Source organism: Giraffa tippelskirchi, chromosome 9, assembly GCF_054371585.1.
Source record: "Giraffa tippelskirchi isolate mGirTip1 chromosome 9, T2T-mGirTip1v1.2.pri, whole genome shotgun sequence".
NCBI lineage: Eukaryota > Metazoa > Chordata > Mammalia > Artiodactyla > Giraffidae > Giraffa > Giraffa tippelskirchi.
The window spans coordinates 146966243-146987219 of NC_137283.1; the positions used below are offsets into that span (position 1 = coordinate 146966243).

A 20977-nucleotide genomic window follows, 5' to 3' on the forward strand; every position below is an offset into this window, starting at 1 on the left:
TACAATTAGGCAAGACGTAGAGCAATGTAGTACCTAAGAGTGAGAGCTCTAGGGTTAGCTGGGTGTCAGGCTAGTTGCCACACACTGTCCAGCTTTGTGTTCTTGAACAAGTCCTTGGATTTTCCACTAGTAACCTGGGCATAGTAATATCACCCAGTTTGTGTCATTGTGAGGTGAATAGATAATATATGTAAAGCTCCTGATCAAGTTCTCATTGCATAGCAAGCACTCAATCCTGTTACCTCTTATTACCTGACACTAGTCCAGGTTGGGTGCTAATTCTTGTATATTTTTAAAAAATTAGTTTGTATATTATTGATAGAGTAGTCTTAAATATAAGTTGCAAAGATATATCAGAGAGTTCTTGCCTGTGTGCCACAATGAAGACCCAGCACAGTCAAAAAAAAAAGATATATCAAGGAGTTCTCAAATACTCTACACTCAGTTTCCCCCATGGTTAGCATCTCATACTGCTATGAGACATTTGCCACAATTAATAAGTCAACATTGGTGCATTAATATTAACTAAACTCCATATTTGTTTGTATTTCATCAGTTTTCCTTTCTCCATTCGAGGATTCCATCCAGGATATTACATTATGTTTATTTTTTGTATCTCTTTGGCTTTTCTCAACTGTGATAATTGTCAAACTTCCCTTGCTTTTATGATCTTGACAGTTCTTGACAGTTCTCAGGTATTTTGTAGAGTTTGCCTAATGTATTTCTCATAGTCAGACAGAGAGTATGTGTTTTGGGAGGAAGATCACAGAGGTGAAGTGTCTTTCTCAATATGATATATCAAGAGTACACCCCATCAATTTATCACTGACCATATTAACATTGATAACCTGGCAAAGGTAGCATATATGAGGTTTCTGGTTTTTATATCCTTTTTTTTCTGTACTGTACTCTTTGAAAGCCACTTCCTAAGAGTATCCCACACTTAAGGAGTCAGAATTATGTTCCAGCTTCTTGAGGGCAGAGTAGCTACATAAATTGTTTGGAATTACATACAGGAGATTTGCCTCTTCCTCATTTATTTTTTTTATTTAATCCTTTATTTATATCAGTTTGGACTCAAGAATATTTATGTTTATACTTTGGTTTATAATTCAATACTATTTTATTGATTTTCTTGCTCAAATTGTCTAAGCTTTGGCCATCAGGAGTTCTTTCAACTGACTCTAGTGTTCCTTTGGCATGCCTCTATTGCTTTATTTCTTAAGTACTTCCTTATTTTCTGTCACTGCATGATATTTCAGGCTCATCTTGTATACTTCCTGCCCCAGCCCTACAATTGGCTATTCCTCCAAAAGCATCCTAATCGTCTTTATTAGAGAGTGGTGTTAGAATCCAAAATCTGGGCACTGGGTGTGCTTGTTAAGATTGATAAGTCCAAGGACAGAGCTGGAAACTATATGTATACCAATCCGCATGTAAGCATAAGCATGGTTATTTCTATATTGATTCATCAGTACATGTACGAAGCTAAATTTAAATTCATACTGATACATTTACCTTGATTCCAGTAACGCATGATTTATTCTAGCGTTTTCCTTTTGCTTATCAGTAACCTTCCCCACTCCGGGTGTAATAAACTTGGAGTCTGTCTTCTGTCATCCATTTCTTCATTTATTTTCTCAACCTTGGTATATGTGTACAGCTATTTCAGAACTGTTAGCCCGTACCTTAGGATAAACAACTTTACCAACTAGAATATAGTGCTTATATTCTACTCCTGAATGTAATTTTAATAGATTTGGATCAGCCCATGAACCCTCAGGGAGTCCCTCTTACAGAATCTATATTTGGCATTCTTATGTCTGTATGCCTTTCACAACCTGAGCAGAGTGATTGACACATTGAAGCAAATTTGCATAAGGTCTGAATCCTGTATGTGCTTTAGCCATGGACCCTTGACAACATTAATCTTAGGAGCTACTCTTTCAATTCTGTAACAGATATTACCTGAAGTCTCACTAGCCATGAGTTCTTATTAAGCCCTTAGGAATTCTGAATTTGGTTCTTTCTAGAGATGCTGTTGGGAGACACCACATAAAAGGCAATATATCATTCCAGAAATCCCAACCAACTTTGGAACAGATAGCCTTGTGGTCTAAAAGGATAGTTAAATCTAGGTAAAATGTCAGTGTAAAATATTAACTAATAGTGCCCTGCATAAATGAACCTCACATGGAAATCCAGAGTATATCCCATTCGTAGGTGATAGGGGCATGTAATAAACCTTATGGCCTATATTTAAACCCCAGAGCCTATGCAGAACAAGGAAGGTTTCTATTCCGAGCTTCCATTTTATCACTTAGCATGTGAATTCCAGGAAAGAGGCTGAAGTATAAGATATCTTAATATGTCCCCAAATAGACTTTCTATGTACAGCATTTTGTCAAGTCATAAAGACTGTATTGTATTAACCTGAAGTCAATCAATAAAGTGGATTTACAATGCTAAAACCATGTAACTTTTATGGTTTTGTTTTTGTAATAAACAAGACCCTATATTGGTTACCAGAAGATGCTGTTAGACTAAAACGGTAGAGCTAAGTAGAGCTTTCACAAATAGTTCTTGTATTTCTGCAAAATCCACTCTGACTTATTAACTCAATCTAAATACTGCAGTGTGAAACTCGGGATACTACAAGAGGACAAACTGTTGACAAGAACTCGAATAGCCTTGAATCATGGAACTCCCTTACATTTGTAAAGGAAAGCATGCTTCTATCATCCATAAAAAAGTAAAGTGGAGCTTTGAGCATATTATGCCTCCTTAGAGTTTGGAAGAAGCCAAGATGAATAGGCTTGCCAAGGATTCTGACCCAGCAGGTTGCTGAGGAGGGGGTTAGCCCCTGATGAATTTTAACAATACTCGAACTTCCCACATTGGCTAAAGCAGCCAGCTCTCAGTAACATACTCCATCTCTGTGATTACCTGCCAAATGCTTATTGCAGACCTGCAAAGATTAGTTACTCCAGAGGGAGTGGTTTATAACTCCATGACATGGTTTTGTGCCAGATCGATAAAGGCAAAGGCACACGACGGGCTGCCCTTATTTTCTCTCTGTAGAGAAACAAAGAGCCCCACAGTTCGACTGAATGTCACTGACTAATCCTCAGCATCACTTTAACACACTAGGGATTGTCCTCATTTGTTTTTCACTTAACACCATAATCTTTTGAAATATGAGTTAGCTAAAAGGCAATTGTATTTTCAGGGACATGAAGGCTTACTATACATTACCAGCCATTTACAAGGAGCCTGCTGTTTATGAGCCATATAACCGGGAGATTTTTCTCTTAACAATAGATTATGATGATGTATTTTTAAATATGTCTGTATTGTTCACATATGTTAAGATCAGTTGGGTTTAAGTAATAGAAATTCAGCTAATAACAGTGATAAAAACACACACTCAAGTAAATGACCCCTATTTTCTTCTTTTCAATCCTACATAGAAATTCATTTCTATTTTAGCAAATTGAATAGAAAATAATGGAAGGGTCATATTTTTCTGTTATGGGAACAGAGAAAATGTTTAGAGAAAGAGGAAAATAGAGTCAGAGGGAACTTTTAAAACTCGAGCATGAAAAAGGCTGGACTGTTGTCTTACCACAAATTCTTCCTGGAAAAGCATAAGGAAAATTTAACAGCCCAGGCCTTTAAGAAAAATTGAGGGCATTTTCATCCTTTGAGGTCATATTTTAAAAATGACCTGATTAATTTTCCTTCAATTAATCTGATAGTTCATTTAAAAGAATATTAATTTCACTTTCTTTGCTTGATATGTTAGCAATATGAAATAATTACAATTCTTTGTGTTTCGATCTGAATAGAGAGTATATCAAAGTATGTATTGAATATTTAGTGCTCTCCAGTAAAAAGAGGCAGCAGAGAGATAAAAGGCCAAGAAATCAGAAGAATCTTTTCTCCAGGGATAGTTATGTTTACTAATATTTCTCCAAACACTTCCTCATTATGATGAGAAAAAATAATTCGTTTGCTTCTTTTTATTTGGAATTTAATGCTGAGGGTCTAGATTTGAAAAAGCAGCATAAATAGACCTACATGCATAGTGGGAAGGTTGTACTAATTCAATGGAAAGAACAGCATCAACAAAAGTACTTCATTGCACTTTAGAATTCTTTCAAATTATTTTCAGTTTTTCCATTTTGGACATTAACACTGGGACAATATTACTAAAGACCCAGAACAACTAAAGTCAAACTAATGTTTTTTGCTAACTGTTGTCTCATCTGTTCTAGAACTGCTCCATCAGTTGCATAGGGCTGTTCTTGTGTGCACAGTGCCACTTGGCAGGGACCAGATCCAGCACCCAAGACCACTGCTTCTGTCCTTGGTAGCTATGTGGCCTTGAATGCAGAACCCCTGGGATTTCAGTGACCCAGCCAATGTGCTTCCTTCTCAAATCTGAACCTAACTAAGGAATAGACCCAGGAGTGAAACAGATGGAGATAAAATATGTTTTATTAATAAAATGATTGCATATATAGATAACTCAAAATAATTTATTAAAAAATTTAGAATTAATTTGTACATTTGACAAGCTTGCAGAATACAAGAGCAAAATACAAATATTAATATCAATAGTATTTCTCTATACAGGCAACAAATAATTAAAATGTTTTTCAAGTGCACCAATTGTAGTTGTTGTTGAGTCACTAAGTCATGCCTGACTCTTTGCAATCCCATGGACTGCAGCATACTAGGCTTCCTTGTCTTTCACTATCTTCTGGAGTTTGCACAAACTCATGTTGATTGAGACAGTGATGCCATCCAACCAATTGTAGGAGTGCTATAAAAATCAAATGCCTGCATACTGAAAAATCATAAAACGTTGCTGAGATAAATTAAGGAAGCTGTAAGTAAATGGAAGCCTCTAAAAATGCTCTATAACATGATCTGGGGAGCAGGTACATGAGTAGGTCCATACGTCAGTTCAGTTCATTTCAGTCACTCAGTTGTGTCCAACTCTTTGCGACCCCATGGACTGCAGCACACCAGGCTTCCCTGTCCATCACCAACTCCATATGTAAGCATTTATTAATCTGTATAGCAAAAATTTCTGCACCATATGTGAGTTATACCTTGTTGAAAAATTTTCTAAAAGTCAACAAAAAAACTGAAAAACAAAAAAATCTAAACTGGATTAGGGACATGGATAAGATATTGAAAGGTTTGTTGTTGACCCACATAAAGACGCCAGGATTCTTGGCCTCCAGAGGAGAAGAATTCAATCTGGGGCCAGAAACAAGGCTTGATCGCTCAGAGTTTTTGTGTAATAAACTTTTATTAAAGTATAAAGGAGCTAGAGAAAGCTGCTGACATAGGCATCAGAAGGGGGCAGAAAGAGTACCTACTTGCTAGTGTTAGCAGTGGAGTTATATACTCTAAGATAACAGGATTAGCCAGAAGGTTTAATCCAGAGACTGTCCTCAGGAGGATACATTATTGTTATATAATCCTAAGGAATGTAGTGAAGTGAAGTTGCTCAGTCGTGTCCGACTCTTTGCGACCCCATGGACGGTAGCCTACCAGGCACCACCGTCCGTGGGATTTTCCAGGCAAGAATACTGGAGTGGGCTGCCATTTCCTTCTCCAGGGGATCCTCCCAACCCAGGGATCGAACCCAGGTCTCCTGCATTGCAGACAGACACTTTACTGTCTGAGCCACCAGGGAAGCCCAAGGAATGTAGAGAGAAAAGAAAAAAAAAGTTTGTCCTTTCTTCTTCCTTGAGAATTCCAGACCCCTCTCTCCTTGGGGACCCCTAGACTTCTTATCAACCTGCCTAGGAAATGACTCTCTCAATATGTGCAATACGAGATAGATTAACCAGTCTATTCTACTGGCCCAAGGACTTCCCTGTAGCTCACACAGTAAAGAATTTGCCTGCCATGCAGGAGATCAGAGTTCAGTCCCTGGGTTGGGAAGATCCTCTGGAGAAGGGAATGGCAATCCACTTCAGTATTCCAGCGTGGAGAATCCCATGGACAGAGGAGCCTGGCAGGCAACAGTCCATGGCGTCACAAAGAGTCCGACACAACTGAGAGACCAACACACACACACACACACACACACACACACACACACACACACAGCCTACTGGCTCAACTGGACAGCTGCTGCCCACATTTAACAAAGGCTGGAGAATCAACTACAACCATTGAGAACTGTCAAGTGTCAGCCTCTAGATGAGAGAGAAAGAGGTTGAGCTGAGCATGCATTTCTTTTTCCCAATACTGCAAACAAATGAGTCATCCCTCCTTTCCCATAGGGCAAGACAAGAGGCCTGAGGTGGTGCTCAGTAGGAGTCTCTTCACAAAGGAGCATTAAGTGAAGGGAAAGGAAGGCATTTCTCCCCAATGGAGACTTCACTTATCTGTGCTTTAACCTTCTCAATGGTAAAATGGTGATAATAGACCGAAACTCATACAGTTTTAAGAGTTGAAAAATGATAATATATGTAAAGGACTTTGCTAAGTACCAATAAAGGTACAACTGGAGAAGCAAAACATAGACACTTCAGAGGGGGAAAGACATCTTCAGAAAGATAATCTGAATACACTTGTGGTATTTTTTATGTTAGGAAATTGAGACTTTAGCTTCCTAGGAAACTGGACTCTAGGAGATCCAGACCTTTGTCCAAGTTCCAGAGTTTGTTGGACATGTATTGTTGATATATTACAGCAGAAATGCCTCTAGTGTTACTGAACACAAGTTCATGTGCTCAACACACAGGGAGGCCAAACAGACTGAAATGTCAGAGTTTGGAGCAGAGAAAGATTTATTTCAGGACCAAGCAAGGAGCATGAGTGGCTCATGCTCAAAAAACCGGAACTCCCTAATGGCTCAGCAGGGAGAAGTTTTATAGTCCAAATTTGGGGTGAGGACGGAAAGGTACATGACTTTCTCTGATTGATCAGGGGTGGTAACAGGACAATTTCCTGGGCTCCTGTTACTGTCCTCCACCTGGGTGAAGGCCTTGGTTCCTACAAAAGAACTAGAAGATATTGTTATGTTCATCCCTTACGGAGGGATCAGTATAGCCCCCTGGCTGTACTATTGTTTCTTGACTGCTCCGTCTTTGTTTCCGCATTCCCTCTCTTCCCCATAAGCAACTGTTGGAATCTGCACTTTGGAACTCAGGGATGGTCAAGGAAGCCGAATGAAGCCCATTTCCTACAAACAAGAAATCGTGCTTGGTCACTCAGTCCTGTCTGACTCTTTGTGACCCCATGGACTATCGCCCACCAGGCTCCTCTGTCGATAGGAATTCTCCAGGCAAGAATACTGGAGTGGGTTGCCATGCCCTCCTCCAGGGGATCTTCTCAACCCAGGGTTCAAACCCTGGTCTCTGGCATTGCAAGCGGATTCTTTACCATCTGAGCCTCCAGGGAAGCCCAAAACAAGAAACTGGGGACACAGAAAGGATTTCTACCTGGGGGAGCCTCACAGGGTCCTGCTCCATTTCACTAGGTCCCAGGTGTTTAAGTGTCTAGCCCAGAGCTCTTTCTGCTATACCACTCTGCTGGATAGCCACCCTAAATTAGGCAGCAGATAGAATAGCCAAGCCTTTGCCCTACCACCGTGCATGTCCTGTTTTCAGAGGGTACACAGTCTGTTTCTTCCCCGTGGAGCCTCTGTCTGCTGCCGCACTCAGGCAGCAATTTATAGCCCTTGTTGTGTTCTTGCAGTAAGAACAAGATTACCATTTCGAATCAAGGTAGCTATTTTCACATTCCACTGTGAAGTAGTTAGGCAGGTATTCTTTTGAAGGTAAATAAACACAGTCAACCACGATTATTTGATTCCATTTAGTATATTAGAAAAAGTAATGGTTTAATGATACCCTAGTGGCCTGTAACAGTTAACGCACCACAGAAAATGAATCATAAAATCCCCTTCTCACTAATAACTCTGAGACTAGTGTTATTAAAAAGGCACTAAACTCCCAAGAGTCAGAGTGTTTACACCTTCCCACTAAGTGACAGTATTATTAGTTTGGATTCTGTATTCACTGGTCATGAAAATATAGGATCTTTGGACAATAGGAAAACCTGTCACATATTCTGTTTGTCTGTTGATGAATTCTTGCAACATCATCTGGGACCACTGCTACGGCAAAGAAAATGATCCCGTAAAGGCCATGTGATTTTTCTAATTCAGTGCCAAACCTTTCCAAATGTTGGTTCATCCTGAGCTGAGGTAGAAGCTGGAAAGAGACTTCTTACTGACAGCAGGCACATCCCCTTCAAGAGCAGACCTAGTGGACTAGTCGGTGGTAGGGAAGTATTTGTGTCACTTCAGATCCACACAAGCACACAAGCTGATTGTATTTATTTGGAAAAAGGGTTTGCATAACAATATTCCCTGAAGACTTGTGCTTAGCCTCCTGGTTCTCTGTACGATAAATACTGACAGGATGGGCTTCTTCATCCGAATTGGAGTGGAGCTAGTGGTAAAGAACCTGCCTGCCAATGCAGGAGACCTGGGTTCGATCCCTGGATAGGGAAGATCCCCTGGAGAAGGAAATGGCAACCCACTCCAGTACTCTTGCCCAGAAAATTCCATGGACAGAGGAACCTGGTAGGCTACAGTCCATGGGGTCGCAAAGAGTCGGACACGACTGAGTGACTTCACTCACTCACCTTAATCATAACATTAGTAATAGATACAGGTTGTTTTGATTTGATAATTATTATTAAAGGTGCATTATATACATCTTAATAGTAGTTATCAAAACAAAAACAAAACAGCAAACTCAATGGTCATAAGGTTTGTCCCCAATAGAAAACTTTCCAATTGGTAAAGAACACGTATTTTCTTATAGTTTGCTCCCAGGGCTGACTTTAATAGCAGCCACTTCAAATGGATGGTATTAGTGGAACTTTCCTTTAATAGTTGCTAGAACTCTTTAAGTAACTGCTATATTGAAGGTTATTTTGTCATCCTATTTTTGTCTATTTTTTCCTTCGTCTTTAACTGCTGGGAATTTCTCTAATTCTAACAGCTTTAACATTTAACTCTAACACTTGGAGGTTTCGAACAGTCTTTAAAGGCCCATTTAAAACTTATCAGACATATGGCATTAATTCACCTCTTTTATATCCTGATATAATATAGAGAAAAAACAAACTAACATTTAAGATCCAGGGGTTCTGGGTGACATAAATCATCTTATTTCGATGGCTTCTTAGTTTTTGCAGGGAGGATGTTTGTTTTCTGCTTTATAAAACTTCTATACTTATTTTGCACAATTCGATTCTAAAATGCCCTGTCTACCTCTCTTGCTCCTATTTCTTTCAATTAGGAAAACTACTTTAGAAAATCACACTCTTAACAATTTCCTATTAAGCAGCACTGGAAGATGAGTTAAAATTGAATTTTTCCCCCCTTCAACCTGGCCTGGGTATTTCAAATCTCACTCACAGGATAGATGCAAATGTGTATTTTTCACATTTTCAAGTGTACCTAAATAGATTAGTCTTAGAACTCTTTATAAATGTCTTATTTCATCTCAAGCTCAACATCAAAGTCAAAACTCTTTACCACTTCTTCCAAACATTTCAAGTTCTCTAAGTTCCTAAAATATTCTGCTATTCTCCAGCCCAGGCACTTTAGGGTATAATGACCTATTTAGGCTGTCATCTGTGACATGGGTGGGAATAATGGTAGAGTTTTTGAAATTCAGAGATAAAACTAAATGCTTAGATTAAAGGTGTAGTGTGACTCTTCCATCAAGAAGCATTTTACCTGAGTTTCTGATAATTAGCAAATCTTATTCAAATATTTCTGTATAGCAAATCATATATAAGAAGAAATTCATACTAACCAGTTCATTTCACTCTTGGTTTTTGTGATCTTAGAGATGATCAAATTAGTGGAATCATCAAAAGAAAATATTGAGGTTTAGATAATGTACAAAATTATTTATGACAGATTGTAGATTGTCACAAAAGATATAAAAAACACTTTTCCAGGACTGTGATATAGGGAGACTTTTAATATAAATCTCTGTGAACCCAGAGGAAATAAGAGTTATTTTCATTGCTCCTTAAGGATTTCCTTGCAATATGCGAATGTTCTTTATTTTTACCTCTGTGGTGTTTGTTTTGTTTGTTATAAAGCCATTATTGAATTCAGAAAATAAAATTGAATAAACTATTTGAAGATAGAATATACCATCTATCTAGAGCTAGTCACAAATACAAAGCTTAGACAGGTATGTTTGGCTTTCCCTTCTTCTGAGAGCCCTGAAAAGCATTTGAGAATTAAACATGAAGGTTTAGACTTCATGACTGCAACCTTGGAAGTAATCTGTTTTTATGTTACAGGCAATGAAAGCTTAGAAGAGAACTATGTCCAGGACAGTAAGATGGGGTTTGTCATCAATGCCATCTATGCCATGGCACACGGGCTACAGAACATGCACCAGGCCCTCTGCCCTGGCCACGTGGGCCTCTGCGATGCCATGAAGCCCATCGATGGCAGCAAACTCCTGGACTTCCTCATCAAATCCACGTTCATCGGTGTGTCTGGAGAGGAGGTGTGGTTTGATGAGAAAGGGGATGCTCCTGGAAGGTAAAGCAGACCTTTCTATAATGTATCCAAATAACCCTGTGATCCTCTCTAAGCCAGACAGATGGACACTCTGGCTCCTTTTGGTCACATGTTTTCTGGGTGTCATGAGGGTAATACAACTAGATAGCTAAAAAGATGGGGCTAATGTTAGATGGAAATGGCATTACAAAACATCGAATACTTATTGGTAAACACCCACAATCCTACATCCTGCTAGTGCCAACCCTGCTCCCCCAAAACACACTCCACTATCATCTTTGGTCTTCCCCTAGAAGGCCTGGCACCTTCCTGAAAGCCCAAGAAACCAGAGTGAGTATACCTGAGCAGCAGAACTCCCTGGTACTGCCAACATCTGGTCAGCATGTTCTGATTGATCAATCCCAATGCCATACTGCTTGTGGAATATTTTAATCTTATCTGCTTAAAGAGCTTAATATATGAAGAGAACCATATGTGTCCCTTTTTCTCAGGCTACCTTATGTTCCCACTAACATGTTTCTTGGAACAAGAAAGAAAAGAATTTTCTGCCTCATATTGAGTCTCTATGGCTTCCAAAGAATTAATCAAGAAGCAAAGGAAAATTAAATCTAACTAAATGTACATATATATATATTTTTTCCCCAAGTCATTTTATATACTGTCTCCTCTGCAGTACTTGCTCTTATAACACCAATTAGTCCCTATATAATTGGTATATAGAGGATGATATCAGTATAAAGAGTAGCTGTGTTCATTCAGAGGGATTTTCTTAGGCAAAGGATGATCAGAATAGTGGGATAAAAATTAAAACCTACAACAGGAAAGAAAAAAGGCCCTCAGTCTGGCTGCTGCACAGAATGCCCACAATCTCTCTTTTTTTTTTCCCCCTCATAAGCCCTGTTATCTTTCAGTATGAAAGCTTGCAGAATGGGAGATTTTAGAAAAGCATATGTTATGATAAAATGGAACAGCAAATCATTTAATCCTCATTGCCACAGGCATATTATTATCTTCTTTTACAGATGATAAAGCTGAGTGTCAGAGAAACTAAGAAACTCCCCTAAAGTCACCCAGAGAGTAGCTGGTAGAGGCAGTGCCGTCTGATTCTGAGACTTGTAATCTTTTTGCCACATCGCATTGCCTTTTAGCTAATCCTAAAATTAGGCAAAGTTGCTGACACCTTAATGTCATTTCAAAGGGACTGTAAGAGAATATTTGACCCTAAATAATTCTCCACATATCTCTTCCTTTCATGGAAGCTTAAAGTTCTGCATTTAGCGAGTGCCTTGTGGGGCCTCAGTGGATTCTCCCTGTTAAAATCCAACAGCTCCAGGAAGGATAAATTATATAGTAATAGGTATAGGTAATAGGTAATAGTCAGCAATTAAAGCCATGGATGTATCAGATTCCTTCCAAGCTGCCAGTTAGGTGGGAGCAACTTTAGTGGAGATGAGAGTGGGAAGGATGGAGTGACTCAGGGGCTGGGCACATGGAAGGTATCCAGGAGCTGAGCACCTTAGGAAGTGGTACCAGATGGCACAAATGGGTCTAAGATGCAGAACATTGACCACCTCCTCCCACCCCCTCTTTAAACCCATGCTTGTAATCCTGGATTCTACTTCAAACCAGTTCTGTAAAGGATTGGATTGGGGATGGAAACCTTCCTTCATGATTCTATAGCATACATAATGTGCCTAGGACAGGGCCAGGTACATTTCCCCCACTGCAGAAATATAAGTTTCCACCTCCTCTCTCTATTTGTAAATCATCTAAAATATAGACCCACAATTTTAGCTTGTTTCTCCTTCATTTTTAATTAAGTATTTAAATCATGAGTTTCCCCCTGGGTTCCTTTGCGAGGATCACTTCCTCATGTCTGAAATTGGTCACCTTAATCTGTGTTCAATTTCTATTTCAACCACTTCCCTCTGTTTCTATCTCTTGTCACAGCACCATTCATGCTTTTGGTCCCTCCTGTAATTATTTTAGTTAATCATCATGCAAAGACATTGAATGCATTGAAAGGATGCTGCAAACTTGTAATTTATAGCATGAGGATATTCCAAATAACCTCCAACATGCTGAGAAGGGACTGTGGGGTCAAGAGAAAGGAGCAGTGTTCATTAACACACACTGCACAGGGGAAGGCCTCTTTTTAGTAAGTCAGTATTTTTCCCTTGGTATCATCAAGTTTTTTTTTTTTTTTTCCTCCAGCTTTTGGGACTTTTTCAAAATATGTTTTCATGCCAAAATATTGTGAATTTTTCAGTTTCTAAATGCTAATAAAGTGTGAACTGATTTGTCCTATTGAAATGGGGAAGGTAAAATATAAGTTTTAAGGAACTGATTTATAGGAAAAAGATATTCTAAAGCTAGCATTACACCTAAGCCTTCATTGAAAGTATATAAAGAGATTTAACAATGTAACATGGAACAAAACATAAAGATGAAAGGAAATGAAAAAGGAAGCTACTCATACAAAGCACTCACAGTAGGCTCTGTAACCATGGTTGGTGGTTTAGATGGTTTAGTCACTCAAGTCATGTCTGACTCTTCGCAACACTATGGACTGTAACTCACCAGGCTCCTCTGTCTATGGGATTTCCCAGGCAAGTGTACTGGGGTGGGTTGCCATTTCCTTATGCAGGGGATCTTCCTGACCCAGGATTAGAACCCAAGTATCCTGCATTGCAGGCAGATTCTTTATAGACTGAGCTACCTACCATAAGGAATATAAAAAATGGAAAAATGTTGGAGGTATGGATTAGTATCATTGATCAGCTGGATGAGTGTGAGCTGTCAGCCTGCAGTTAATATTCTTGTGGTTGTCAGTCAGAGAGCTACTCTGAGAACATTCTGGTTTGTCTCAGCAACCAGAGGAATGAGAACCCTCTATTACCAAAAACCAGAAAGCAGAGAGATAAACAATGCACTCCAGGTGCACCATTCTCTCTTCTTACTCGAGGTAAGTTTTGTTCATCTGGAAAAGTGGAGCAAAGACTTTCTTTACTCCCCTAGAATCCCCTTTCCCTTTAAGGGGTTGCTATTTATAGAAACTGCCAGAATCTGGTTGTGGAGAAGCTACTAGCAACCCTGTGGGTGACAGAATACATTTGCGCATTATTAAAAACAGGCAGCAAAGCTACTAAAAGATATTAGTTGTCTAAATAAAGAACTGGTGGTACAGTGGTAAACAGTTTGCTTGCCAAGCGGGAGATGAAGATTCAACCCCTGGGTCAGAAAGATCCCCTTGAGAAGGAAATGACAACCCACTCCAGTATTCTTGCCTGGAGAATCCGATGGACAGAGGAGCCTGGCAGGGTACAGTCCATGGGGTCGCAAAAGAGTCGAACATGAATTAGTGACTAAACAATGACAAAATAAAGAACTAAGCCAGATACAGCCAGTAGATTTCAGATGACAACCAAGGCTGACTGGTAGCTTCCTGGGGTGTTGGGCTGAGGAGGATTTTGAGTCTGAATCAGGTTTGGAGGGAAATAATTCCAGGATGACATGACATAGGTAGGGACATAGCAGGGAGTAGGAAGAGAGCTGAGAAAGGGAAATGGCTATGACAACACAAAGATGTTCTCACTTTCTTACAGAATGGAAATAACAAGAGTATTTTAGCACATAAATAATAATAATAGTACTGCAAATGTGAATATGACATAGTGATATTGTCTTTCATATACATGTCTCTCAATTATGAAACTTTTTTTTTTTTTTTTACCTACTCTATGTAAGTAAATTCCCACAAGAAGCCCATGAGCCTTTAAACAGTTTAGTGGACATTCCAAAGTCATACAATCTACAGGTAAAATGTTAGAAAAGAGATTTCAGCTTATACATTCTAACATCAAATCTTGTGCTTTTTCCATCAAACTGGAAAATGCTCTCTACTGCCTTCACTGGGAAACAATGCATCTAGCCCCTAGAACACACACGGAAGATTTCTAAATGTGGATTTTACCTCTGGGTAGCATCGCAGTGTTTAAATAACTGAAATACCTGACACCAATTATTTGGTTTCAGAAATGTTTGTCCTAATCAAGGAAGAGACAAGTTTAAATGTCAATGCTCAAAATGTTAAATCCTCAATATCCTTGCTAATTGAAGATGCATTTCTCAGATTTCTTGCTCTATTAGCACCTTAAATAGGTAAGACTCCAGACTTGATGAGACTCACCTCTTTTAATCCAGTGTAATTAAAGTAGCTGAATGTGAAAAAGAAATTTGGAATAAAAGTATTTAAGTTAAAAATTAATGAGCTGAAGAATTGCTACTTGATCAAAGGATAATCTGGTGAATAATGATTTGAAGGGTATGGTGATCAACCCAGCACATATAGAATTATCTTCAAGAATATACAGAAAGAAAAGTACAAGAATAATATATTCTTTAACAAATATGGATGATACAGAGACTGAAGAATGGAATACACATTTTGGAAAATCACAGGACACATAACTAAACTAAATAAACTAAAATATTGACAGTAGCTCGTGTTAGGACAGGGGGTGTTTCTAACTTTTATTTCTCTTCTCTCTATTATTATCTATTTACCAAATTCCCTTAGTTTCAACATCATGTCCATATGCTCCAAGACACACATGTTGTTTTCTTTGTAGGTATGATATTATGAATCTGCAGTACACAGAAGCCAATCGCTATGACTATGTACATGTTGGAACTTGGCATGATGGGGTGTTGAACATCGATGATTACAAAATCCAAATGAACAAGAGTGGAATGGTACGGTCTGTATGCAGTGAGCCTTGCTTAAAGGGTCAAATCAAGGTAAGCCAGCCACCGATGCATTCTTGGATAGTGTCCTTGAGGAGACCTCCTGCCTATGCATAAGCAAAGAAAAACACATGTTTCTTTAACAAAACTGTCCAGAAAGGGTGTGCTAGGCTTATTGTTTCTGTTCTTGTGTTTAGCAAAAATTGAAAAGACAAACTGAGATTGGAAAATGAAATAGGAAAACCATTGGGATATTTAGAACAATCTTTATTTGCATCGCAATGATGAGCTGTGATGTTAAATACAATATAGAAAGCAAGGGGATATGAATAATCAAATTAAAAATTGAAACAGAAGTAAACTTGGAAGCCAAAGCCAATGATACTGCTTAGTCATAGTTCTAGCTATTGTTAAGGAAAGCAGAAGCTGAGCAATGCCAAATTAGTGTAAAACTAAAATAAAAGATGTTGAAATGAGGTAACACAGGAGCACTGCTTACCACTTCTCTTTTCTCTACCAAGTTCTTTCACTTTCCTGAAACTATTTCCAGCCGAAAGAGAGTCTTCACTTTCTAATTATTCCCAGAAGCTTTTCCAGGTTGGGGCAAGTGAGTGACTGTGATATCACTGTGTATTTAAAACTAGAGTAAATAAACATCCTATATTGGGCATTTGGCCGAATGGGAGTAGAGAGGAGTCTTGATGTAGAAGGCATGGAAAGAGCACACTCTGTATCCCAAGCTATTTAAAAACCAAACTGGCTAATGCATTAGGAAATGGAGCATAGAGGGGTGATTGTGAACTGGCAGGAGTGTGGATTAAATGACCTAATAGGTCTTTCTCATCTCTAATTTTCTGTGATTCATCTCTGGGAGCAGACAGGACTGTTACTTAAATGTCACAAAGCACAGCTGGGGCTGGAATGGATACTGTGTGAGGCTCCTGCTTCCCACCATGCCATCATGCTGCTATGCCATTTGCAGAAGTCACCCTGAGAAATATACTCAGGGGTCTTTAAGGCAAGAGTCTAGTAGTGTTGCTGCAGCTGCTGGACCTACCACTTTATCCCTACTGATCAAAGAAGGTGGAGGATCTGGGACCCACAACATCTAAGAAGAGCTGTGCAGGTGGACTCAAACTCGCAAGGGAATCAGTCACTTTGAGTATGAAAAGAACTCCTGAGGCAACTCATCTCAGACCTCCTTCTCAGCCTGGGTGACAGAACTGCATGTTTAGTGCAGAAAACTACTCTGAAAAAAGTTTATGGAAATACAAAGTTTGGCTTTTCAGAATATAAGAAAAGGAGATCAGTCCTGGGTGTTCATTGGAAGGACTGATGTTGAAGCTGAAACTCCAATACTTTGGCCACCTCATGCGAAGAGTTGACTCATTGGAAAAGGCCCTAATGCTGGGAAGGATTGGGGGCAGGAGGAGAAGAGGACGACAGAGGATGAGATGGCTGGATGGCATCACCGACTCGATGGACATAGGTTTGGATAAACTCCGGGAGTTGGTGATGGACAGAGACTCCTGGCGTGCTGCGATTCATGGGGTCGCAAAGAGTTGGACACGACTGAGTGACTGAACTGAACTGAAACAAGCAAAACCCTGGCAAGAGAAAACAAATCATTCTGAAGATGCTCTGCACTCCAGCTCCCTTTCAGAATTCCCTCCTGTTACTCTCACTGCTGGCAGGCAGTGAATGGGAGCTCACATTGCCATGTGTAGTCCCATTTCTATGCTCCAGAGATAGACTCTCTCCAGGCCCCCAGTTCAGAGGAAAGGCTGTCTGCATACATCTCTAAGCTCGATGCTCAAGTATTTCCGGCATTACATTTGCATTACACCCATGCAGTGTTATCAAAAGAGATCCCAGAAATCATTGCTGAGTCACTACAGAGTACTCGCTACAAATGAAAATCTCTTGGGGTCCAATTTTTGTAACACCATGTACCCTGCAGTATGAAAGCATGCCTATGCTCAATAGCATCTGGAGTGGAGCAGAGAGGGGATGTGTGTTTCTTTCCCATAAGCACCATGGGAGGTACAGAAACAAATGATATCCAAATCCCATTTACCAAATAATAGCATTTATATTCTTCCATTGTCAATTGCCACCTAGCAGGTTCAGGATGCAGAGCAAGATCTCTCAGTAGCCACTACAGAGACTGGAAAGAAGCAACGTAAAAGGTGATGGTAGGGCTTGCACTTGTATTAACTGAGAAGCATAACTTTTGGGAAAGGATTATTTATTTTAAATGTCAAATGTCACTTCAAATGCTGAAATGATCATTTGACTTGTTTTGTGATAACCCATGAAGCTTTCTTATGGTAATTTCCTTTGAAGTAGTTAGAAGTCCAGTTTTCTTATATTACTGATTTTTAGAAATATAAATATAATATCTTATAAATAAAATATTTTAGGGAGGAGAAATTTATTTCAGTCATACCACAAACAGAGGTAAATAAAATCAAGCTTTCATTGTTGTGTTTTATTGGTATAGTCAGGAAAGAAAGGACCCACACTAGGTGGTTCAACAGAGGGAGTTTTACATTAAAAAAAAAAAAAAGACTGGTTATAAAAGTAAGAGGGGGCACTGATGCAACTCAGAGATGAGCAGTGGCAGGAATTACTCCCACCCCAGGGCCAAAGGGACACAAGAAAGGTCATAGATACTACCTGAGACACGTCCTGAGCTGGAGGGAGAATGGCTCAATACGAGGCTTCTCTTCTCTTTGGCTCTTCAGTCTCCCATTAGGTCCTTCCATTCTTCCATCCCTATGGAGAAGACACTAGCAAGAGAGCCTGGAAAATACAGTTCACAGGTCCTGAGCTCAGGTTCTCTTGAACCCTGAAAGCTAAGCAAGGCTTAAGTGCTAATATATTATTGGGAGACAGGATCCCATGGAAGCAGGAGTGAGAGGAAACGGAATGGAGACATGGAAGCATGGAAAAACACCTCTCCCACTGAGGTGACGCATCATTGAGCAGGACACTGCCTCACTGAGCACAACTCAGCCTCACCGAGATCTCTGGACAGCCTTCTCAGACTGTTTATTGGAGCAAGGAAAGAAGAAAAATGTCTACACTCCTGCTATTCTACTTTCTGCTTCCTGTGGTCAACGTTTGCTCACAGGAAGTGACGTCACCTGATCCCTCTAGGCGGCTACTGGGACAGCGAGAGTCCCTGTCCTGTTAGGTGGACCTTCTTCAGATTTGGAAGCAGTGAGGGGAGAGGAAGCAGCTGTGGGTCTTACAGCTCCTGCTGTGGTGAGTGCAATGGAGGCAGTTCTAGACGCCAGTGCCTCCTCCATGGGAGAGAGAGCCACCTGGAGATGCCTTAAGATGACACAGTAGTGGTAGAAACTGAGGTGGGGTTGCAGAAGTGTCCAGAATGCCCAAGAGCATGGCCAAAGGCCTGACACAGGTCAGGCCAAAAGAATCTGAGGTAGCACATAAAATGTGGACCATGGGTCTGCAAGTGAACAGTGTGTTGTTCTCCTACACCAAGCCTGCTGCTCTTTTCCTCTGTGTAGGGAAGGCAGGAAAGAGGTAAGAAGGGGTGGAGAGGCAAAGGAAGTGAAAGTGGAAGAAAGGAGCAGAGAGGCAGTAGAGATGGGGGACTAACCTTTATCAAACATATCCTTATGCAAGTACAATAATGGATGCTTTACTGACATCATTTCAATTCTTCCTTAAAACAACTCTTTTAAAGGAGGTATTATCACCCCATTTTATAGATCAGAAATCAGAGGCCCAGAGGGCTTGAGTCACTTGCCCCAAGCTTTCTCAGCTAGCAAATGCCGAGCTGGGCTTAGAGCCAACCCAAAGCTCTTATCAACCCACAGCCACATGTTCAACCATCTTCCATTATATGAACTGGCATAATTCCTACAAATTTCAATTGCTGAAGCTTATTTTCTGAATAGTTCACAACAAAATTATAAATAGAGATCCACTTAAAAATGCTAAGGGAAACCAGAATCTAGAGTTAAGGAGGCAATGAGTATTAGAAGGCAGTTGGGAGACTTTGACAGAGATGGGGAAACTAGCAGAGAATCCCAGGGAAAGGGTCCTGGAGTTTGGTCCCATTAGCCTCCTATTCTTTCTTTTCCCTTCTCTTCTCTTTTATTTTTTTCTTCCCTTAAGTTTGTTTTTGGATTCTTTACTGGTCCATGGGGTCAAAAAGAGTCGGATACGACTGAGCGACTGAACTGAACTGAACTGAACTGGATTTGGGAGTTTCGTCATGGAGAGTAGGGACCTCCACTTCCCTCTCTTCTGACCTGGCCAATCAAGGTAGAATTATGGAGACATTGTGTGAACATGGACTATATCATAAGTGGTTCTTCATTACACATGCCATATTATCATATAGTAAAATACACATCAGTCAGTTCAGTCGCTCAGTCATGTCCGACTCTTTGCGACCCCATAAACCACAGCAAACCAGGCCTCCCTGTCCATCACCAACTCCCTGAGTCCATCCAAACCTATGTCCATTGAGTCGATGATGCCATCCAAGCATCTCATCCTCTGTCGTCCCATACTCATCCTGCCCTCAATCTTTCCCAGCATCAGGGTCTTTTCAAATGAGTCAGCTCTTCGCATCAGGTGGCCAAGTATTCAAGTTTCAGCTTCAAAATGAGTCCTTCCAGTGAACACCCAGGACTGATCTTTAGGATGGACTGGTTGGATCTCCTTGCAGGCCAAGGGACTCTCAAGAGTCTTCTCCAACACCTCAGTTCAAAAGCATCAATTCTTCTGCGCTCAGCTTTCTTTATAGTCCAACTCTCACATCCATACATGACCACTGGAAAAACCATAGCCTTGACTAGACAGACCTTTGTTGACAAAGTAATGTCTCTGCTTTTTAATATTCCGTCTAGGTTGGTCATAACTTTCCTTCCAAGGAGTAAACGTCTTTTAATTTCATGGCTGCAGTTACCATCTGCAGTGATTTTGGGGCCCAGAAAAATAAAGTCTGACACTGTTTCCCCATCTATTTGCTATGAAGTGATGGGACTGAATGCCATAATCTTAGTTTTCTGAATGTTAAGCTTTAAGCCAACTCTTTCACTCTCCTCTTTCACTTTCATCAAGAGGCTCTTTAGTTCTTCTTCACTTTCTGCCATAAGAGTGGTGTCATCTGCATATCTGAGGTTATTGATATTTCTCCCAGCAATCTTGATTCCAGCTTGTGCTTCTTCCAGCCCAGCGTTTCTCATGATGTACTCTGCATATAAGTTAAATAAGCAGGGTGACAATATACAGTCTTGATGTACTCCTTTTCCTACTTTGAACCAGTCTGTTGTTCCATGTCCAGTTCTAACTGTTGCTTCCTGACCTGCATACAGGTTTCACCTTATATATGTGAAAAAAGCCCAAATACACCTGTTTTTACAGATTGTATACTTCAGGACTGAGATTGTATACTTCAGGACTGAGTTAACTATTTTTTCCCTGTACCATTGAAAGTGAAGTGCAAATATCATGAAACTTCATACCTCAGCTTTTGTTTTCTAAGAATAAGGGCAGTTCTCACATGGCTATAAGACCAGCTACGAAAGTTAGCAATAACATCATCAATTACACTTGTCCTATCCTCCTCAGCCTCCTCTTTCTGTGAATCAAAGC

The 20977-nt window shown here is 40.0% G+C and overlaps 1 protein-coding gene and 1 long non-coding RNA gene across 2 annotated transcripts in view; one reads left to right on the forward strand and one right to left on the reverse strand.

The window, feature by feature from the left end:
* Positions 1–20977, forward strand: part of GRM1 (glutamate metabotropic receptor 1) — a 447850-nt gene that overhangs the window by 364347 nt on the left and 62526 nt on the right. The window contains exons 9-10 of the mRNA XM_081529880.1: positions 10369–10615; positions 15226–15394. Of these exons, the coding sequence (XP_081386006.1) occupies positions 10369–10615; positions 15226–15394 (416 nt within the window). The remainder of the gene's footprint in view (positions 1–10368; positions 10616–15225; positions 15395–20977) is intronic.
* LOC145521370 (uncharacterized) lies at positions 15590–18464 on the reverse strand. The gene is made up of 3 exons (XR_014065349.1): positions 18365–18464; positions 18020–18145; positions 15590–16947 (listed from the first exon to the last, which is right to left on the reverse strand). It is a non-coding gene; the product is annotated as an uncharacterized LOC145521370 (long non-coding RNA).